This window comes from Sprattus sprattus (genome assembly GCF_963457725.1).
Source record: "Sprattus sprattus genome assembly, chromosome: 18".
In the NCBI taxonomy this organism is placed as follows: Eukaryota; Metazoa; Chordata; class Actinopteri; order Clupeiformes; family Clupeidae; genus Sprattus; species Sprattus sprattus.
In genome coordinates, this window is record NC_137916.1 from 13093956 (window position 1) to 13101455 (window position 7500).

The window sequence follows — 7500 nt, forward strand, 5'->3', positions numbered from 1 at the left end:
CACACAAAATGTTTGCCGTGGCATTTCCGGGGTTCTCTGGAGGCACTCGGTGTTATGGCTCGGAGCCACGTCGGCACCTCGGGGAGAGACGGCTGTGCAGCGCCTCACTGAATCACACAACACACTCTTCAGTTTCGTTTGGTTCGGGCGGCACACGTTACAGCGGAGTGAAAGAATGCTGAAGCTGGAGAAAAGGAGAGAACAGCAGACCTAAGCAACACCTAGCATCAGCCGGCCCTGACCGGAGGACGTCCCAGCAGGGGGCCTCCAGCAGCACAGCCGTCCTCTGCACCCCCTCCACCCTCCAACCCCGGCCCGCTGTTTTTCCTTCTCTGTGCGCCTGTCAGCTCCAGCACGTGCCTTCAAACCACCACTGGCTATTTAACTAAGGTGCGGCTGCAGCTCCACCCTAGGCCTCTCTGTGTTACATAACCGCCCACCGTGTGCAAGTATCAGTGGGGACCAAACGCGCGCACACACACACACACACACACACACACACACACACACACACACACACACACACGCGCGCACGCGCGCTCGCAAAATACTCGCTGGGAAAAGGGGCCTTGGCGGACCTGTGTTAATTGAAGTGAGGCCGGAGGTAATGAGAGTAGGCAGTGGTGGGTCCTGTAAGGAATACCTCAGCGAGGGCGAGGGCCCGCGATGACGCAACCGCAACAATGACGCCGTGTTCAGCTGGCCCACTACTGGATCTTTGATTTCACTGTGACCTTTCGGTGCGTGAGAATTGTGTCGCGTGTTTCACAGGTGGAGGGGATGGACGGACCAGGCGCCTGATTGACTGGTTGAGCAACTCTGGTCCAGGGAGCTGCTGTCTGTGGGCGGGTGGTGCTTCACAGTGGAAAGTGCACTTGCCTGGGTCTCCTCTCACTACTCACTCATTGCTAGACTGGCTCTGCATCATGGACATTCTTCCTGTTATTGAGTAGTTGTCATTTCCCTGTGTGTGTGTGTGTGTGTGTGTGTGGGTGCGTGTGCGTGCGTGCGTGCGTGCGTGCGTGCGTGCGTGCGTGCGTGCGTGCGTGCGTGCGTGCGTGCGTTCGTGCGTTGGCGGGGGGGGGGTGGGGGGGCATTGGGACTATGAGCCTGTCAGGCTATCCATCACTCCACACTTTGATTGCCAGTCTCAGCATGTCGGCACAGATGCTGAGACTGTTTCCAATGACCTCACACAGTTTTGTACATCAGAATTCTCACACTCTGTTCATTCTAAATGCCTTTCTTTTTTTCTCTCTCTCTCTCTCTCAGTGGAATGGTGTGCTACATGACTCATTGTGTACATCTATCTATATCGTGTTCTTCAGGAAACAGGGGCACAGGAAGAAAAATGGCAAAAGACTCTGAGCTCATACTGGCTGTGTCTGTGTGTCCTTCTTTGCCCTACTTATGAGCTCCATAAGCTCTGTCCCTCGCTGGTTCCCCTGTAGCTCTGATACCATCTAAGGTTACCTGTGAAAAGAATGGGGAAATAACCAGTGAACTGTAGCCATTCTGACGAAAGGTGCTTATGTTGTACAGGCATGGGGTCAATCCTGGTTCAGACCAAATGATTGCGTCATAATCACCCACATTAAATCTGTAAAACAGTACCTGCTGTACGGGTGCACGGACACACTCCCCTTACCCAGTCTTATAGTTTGTTCCCTGCTGGATTGTTTCTTATGAGCTCTAACTCTGCCAATAAATCTTAATGCTTTTCTTTCTCTCTCTCTCTCTCTCTCTCTCTCTCTCTCTCTCTCTCTCTCTCTCTCTCTCTCTCTCTCTCTCTCTCTCTCTCTCTCTCTCTCTCTCTCTCTCTCTCTCTCTCTCTCTCTCTCTCTCTCTTCTCTCTCTCTCTCTCACACACACACTGTACAAGGCGATGAGAAGGAATGTAGTGCCAACTAGTGGTCAAAGCATGCACCTGACACAGGTCAGGCCAAACTAGGCCAGCTGTAGTGTTCTTACCAGATACTCTGCACTGTGCAGTGTCCTAAAAAAAGTGCAAAATGAAACCCTGAAGCAATGCGTTATGTCTCTCTGAAACGGTCAGTACAGGCGGTTAGCCATGCCTGACGGTAAGGGTTTTTAATGACACATTAATTGAATATCCGAGTGTGACTCATTTATGCCGTGGTGGTGTCACAGTACCAAACAAGAGTTCAGTCACCCCTCACCAGAGCAAGCCATGATGGTTCCAAAACGGTTTGACCGTCACAGTCGAGTAATTGTCTGGATTAAAGGAGCGGGTTTGAGGCCCCTCCTCGCACCCAGCCCAGCGGGCAGCATCCTCCCTCCCTCCCTCCCTCTCTCTCGGGCCGTGGCGCTGATTAGCCCAGTGGGGGTGGCTGGGCGCCTCTCCCAGCGCTGATCCCTTCTAACCAGTGTCCTCAAAAAAACCTCCGCCCTTCCCGGCCTCCATCTTGTCACAAAGCCACAAACCTGATCGCTCATATCGCTGATCTACAGATGTTAAGTATTTGGCTTAATCACGTCTGGAGGATTTCTGTCCTTTCCCAGGAGGAGATCGTTAAGGAGCCCCTAGGGCAGCGAGCCGCACACTGGCATCGACAGGGGCCTGTAGAGATGGCGGTGCCCTGTTCATTAAAATGCGCGCCTCCATCACCAGGGGTGATGAGCTCAGCCACTGCAGTATGATGGGGCTTGGGGGGGGGGGGGGCGGTGATGGCGGCCACCTAGTACATGGGGAGTCCACCCCCACATATGAAGTATAGGTACATTCCTTTAGAGTGCGGAAGCACCTGGAAGCGTGCGGCGATAATACGTTTTGCAGGCAGCGATGACATTTCTGTCAGTGATGAGAGGCTCCCCACTGAGAGAGACGGCCATGCAGCGGGGGTCTCATCAGACGCAAATGAACGAGAGAGATAAAGGGACTTGGAGGAGGAGGATGATGAGGCCTAATTGCACACTACACAAACACACATGAAGCACTTTGCATTTGACCTCATTCTCCGGCCTCCGTTTGTGGCTGGTATTTCCAACACACGTATTCCCTAAATACCTGAGGAAGTGGCTGGCAGGAGGTCTGATTTGGGTCCAGTTGAACTTTTCTGCGCTTGAGTGCATATTTTCGTTTGTGAGTACTTTGAGTACTTTGTGAGGGTTTGGCCACAGTTGTGATGACTTGTTAGATGATAAGACCTGACGCATCATCCAGACTGAAAAGGAAACAGTCTGCCCATACAGATCCTTTGTGTTTTTCTTTATTTCAACAGTATGTGGAGACCATCAGCAGCAAGCAGAGTGACCTGGACACCTTCATCGCCGACGGCTATAAGACAGCGCTGTCGGAGGAGAGGAGGAGGTACTGCTTCCTGGTGGACAGACAGTGTGCCGTGGCCAAGAACAGCAGTGCCTACCATGGCAAGGTGAGTGTCTCTGAGACGGGACACAGATGGGGCATGCTTTGACTGCCTCCGTGGAAAGCCACTTAATGAAGCACATACTGCAGATGATGCACCTAAATGTATCTGATAGGTGATTTCACTCACAAACCACAAGGTTTATATACTTAAGATTTATCTAATGCTGACGCCATGAATGTTTAACACAGTCAAAACAAAGTTCTCGGCCGAGCTTCTTGTATTTTCTCAGGGTCAAGAAAACAATAAGTGGCGCCAGTTAATCAAAGTTACACACGCAGAAACACAGAAAAGCCATGTTCCTGCTTACATAAGTACATGATTTATACAAGGTAATTGATAATCAAACGAACTTTATTATTATATTCTTTAAGTCATTAACAGTGTTTGGAAATGGATCTCCATCAGTATGCTACTATGGCTGTTTTACCTACTGTAAACATCTTAAAATGAGGACACAGTATCACTGACAATGAATGACATTTTTACTATTCCGTTTTTCCCTATTTACGCTCAGGGATTTAATCATCAATTATAAAATGTTGTAGATGTCTACAAATTCTCACAAAATTGGCCGTGTTTGCAATTTGTTTCCTGAAGTCTTTTGTCAGTTAGAATTACAATGTCGTATGAAAACAAACACAAAAACTGCTATGATGGTAGGAGGTAATGGTGTGATTTCTAGATTTCTAGTTTCTCTTTTCTCACCATATGCTATCCTTTTGTCTGGGACTGATGCAGTGTGCGTGTGTGTGTTTGTCTGCGTGCGTGTGTGCGTGTGTGCGCGTTTGCGCGTGTGTGTAGCAGCTAAGAGGCTTACTGAGAGGGAGGTGATGTGATGTGAAGAGAGAGAAAAAGAGTCCATCCTTTTTTCAAGAACATGCAGTCCAGCAGCTAATCTGCACGGGGGCGTGTGTGCGTGGGAAGGGTTCACCAGGGCCATGCTCAAGTGCTCTCTCACTGTGTGGATGGACTGGATGTGTGTGTGTGTGTGTGTGTGTGTGTGTGTGTGTGTGTGTGTGTGTGTGTGTGTGTGCTGCATGTGGAAGCATCCCTACACACAAACACGCACTAATACAGAGACACGCGCAGAAAGAGAGAGAGAGATTGTGAGTCACCTGTAGGAGTGGGCGGGTTGTGTATTTGGGCAGAGACGCAGCCTCTGGGCCCACACTCCTACACAGCAGGCCTTGTACAGGCAGCCCACGAGGAACTTCTCACACCATTCTCACACAGAACACAAGGAACTTCACCATTCTCACACAGAACACAAGGAACTTCATCGTTCTCACACAGAACTACACAATGCTCAGAAAAGACTAACCAAAACAATACACATACTTATGGTTGTTAGCTGTTGAGATGTAGTAATATGGACTGATTATATGAAATGAAACACTGCATTTGCCAAGCTATGCATAAACACTGAACGATTTGTTTATACGCTCTATTCAAAGTGGTCTGACAACCCAATTGTAGCGTAACACTACGTTGCTGTTTGTATCTGATTGCTTCTGGAATGCTCTTCCTCATGCTCTTCCTCTTCCTCTATCTCGGCAGGGCAAAGACCTGCTTACCCAGAAGATCCCAGTATGGCAGCAGTCCTGCGCCGACCCCAACAAGCTCCCCGATAGAGCCATGCTCCTGTGCCAGCAGATGGGTTCCGCCTCAGGCACCCTTGCCCACAGCCCCTTGCACTCCTCCAAGGGCAACCTGGTCATCTCCGACCCCATCCCTGGAGCCCAGCCTCTGCCAATGGCTCCGGAGCTGGCCGCCCTGATGGGAAGCGGCCTAGGAGGAGGGGTGAGTGGATCAGTGTGGAACAGAGGATCTTAGAAGGATGTGTCCCAGTGTGTTAATGTATGGCAACTTTGACAGCAGCAGTATGGACATGAAGGGGCATATGTTGATGAAATTGATGTGTTTATTGTATTGCAAGTAAGTTAAGAAGGTTTGTAAGTGGAAATGTCCTGACCATTATATCGCAATTTCCAGGTGTTTATGTGTGTCTTTTTTGTGTGTGTTTAGTACGTGGTGTTGTTACAGTGCTGATGTCTATTAAGGCCTTTGCCTTTCGGATGTCAGATTAAAGACTCGAGGAACAGCTTAGAAGCACATATTTGAGTCATTATACAAATCCCAGTTCTAAATCTCTCTTTAGACTAAACAACAGCACTGGATTTAACTAAATGTGAATAAAATAGTTTGCATCTGCCTGCCTTTCAAAGAGGTGCGGCTAGAAAAATGGGTTTTAGCATATTTTTTTGATCAATTTAGCATTTGGGTACGAGCACCCATTACATTACATTATCCCTGCCCATTTGCTGTGGCTGTTTATATGCATTGGTGAGTGTGTTGGTGTGTGTGTGTGTGATGGCTGGGTGCGTTGGTGTGTGTGTCTGTGTGTGTGGGTGGGTGCGTTGGTGAGTGAGTGTCTGTGTGTGTGTGTGTGTGTGTGTGTGTGTGATTTTATTTTTCTGTGGGCATTGTTTGCCTGTCTGTTTTCCCATTTACTTGCCTTGCAGAAAAGGGCCAGAACGCAGAATAAGAGTCTTAAGGTGTTAAACCTGCCACGTGTGTTGATGATGTGCTTTTGATCCTCACAAGTTGAAAGAAAAACAAGCAAGCATTTCCATACTGCAGCGTTAGCGCCGCCGTGCTGGTGCGATGAGTCAACTCCTCTAAGGCGCACTCCACAGGCAGCAGCCAGCTATTGTCAAGCATGTCGGAGCTCAGAGTAGCATTATTAGAATTTCAATATGCCCGCTGCTCCAAGTCACAATGGAGGCATTCTCCAGGTCCCATTTGCGCTCATTCACTTATCGTCTAACCCAAGTAATACACTTACACTAAAGAGCTCTGGGTTAGCCCAGAGAACTGGTTCAAACCTGTCGGCAGTTATTAGTTACTGTAGTGCTGTTTACCACAGCCGTGCTCATGCATTACGAGTGTGGCCAGCATAGTGTGTTTCAACTACATTTGACGGTGTGTGTGTGTCTGTGTGCGCACCCGCGCGCATGAACTGATGTTGCCCTTTAAGTTATGTAATTGAAGAGAAGAGAGAGCGTGGGGTATCCTATAGATTTCAGAGAATAGGCTGGTGAGAGCATCACTACTGTATATTAAATATAATAAGGTGCGTTCATCTGTGTCAGTGGGACCTTAATCCAAATGCTATGTGTGTGCGTGTGTGCGTACATGAAGTGATATTGCCCTTTAGTTATACATTTTGGATAGCTCAATGCACTGTATAATAAGGGTATTTGTGTGTCTGTACATTTGTTTATGTGTGTGTGTGTGTTTGTGTTTGTGTGTGTCCACAGAGGTTGATGGGTCCAGATGGCATGTCCATGGTGAACGGCACAACAGGGGTGCCAGGAGAGGAGTTCTGGGGGGAGGGTGGGATGTCCCAGGTTCGTCCCCCGTCTCCCCAGCCTCCGGCCCAGACCCAGACCCAGCAGCCACCACAGAGGCAAGTCAGCGACGTCTACTCCAACACCCTGCCCGTCCGCCGGCCTGCCCCTGCCAAGAACAAGACCTCAGTGGGTAAGAGCTCTCAGCACCACCCCGCCGCCCGCCCGCCCGCACTGGCCTCCTAACTGCTCTGCCTTACGGAATGATCACAGTTAGAGTCACAAAGCCTAGTGAACCCCGCCGCGTAACATGACTGTTATTGGGGGAAGTACTATTTTTGTCCACCAGAGGCAGCAATGAGGGGGTCAGAAATGTTTTCATTTGTAAAGTATCCCTGATGTGGATCTGTTCTGAGATTCTAAGAACTTTAAAGAGCTGAGGACAGCCCTGATGGGGGTTATAATGATGCTGATGATGAGGAGGAGGAGGAGGAGGGGAAGGAGGAAGAAGAAGATTATGATGTTTTTTTTTTTTTCTGCAGGCGAGACGCGGACTCTGCCCCGGTCGAGCTCCATGGCGGCGGGCCTGGAGAAGAACGACCGCAGCCGCGTGCAGGCCATCTTCTCACACGCCGCCGGCGACAACGGCACACTGCTCAGCTTCAATGAGGGTGACCTCATCACCCTGCTGGTGCCGGAGGCCCGCGATGGCTGGCACTACGGCGAGAATGAGAAGAACAAGCTGTGAGACTAACAGC

The 7500-nt window shown here is 49.7% G+C and overlaps 1 protein-coding gene across 1 annotated transcript in view; it reads left to right on the forward strand.

Annotated features, from left to right (window-relative positions):
• The window catches only part of LOC308379685 (BAR/IMD domain-containing adapter protein 2-like), a gene marked incomplete at its 5' end in the record, with an annotated part of 44957 nt that overhangs the window by 28603 nt on the left and 8854 nt on the right, over positions 1-7500 (forward strand). Inside the window, 4 exons of the mRNA XM_080856924.1 lie at positions 3243-3395; positions 4950-5204; positions 6713-6935; positions 7285-7486. Of these exons, the coding sequence (XP_080713050.1) occupies positions 3243-3395; positions 4950-5204; positions 6713-6935; positions 7285-7486 (833 nt within the window). The remainder of the gene's footprint in view (positions 1-3242; positions 3396-4949; positions 5205-6712; positions 6936-7284; positions 7487-7500) is intronic.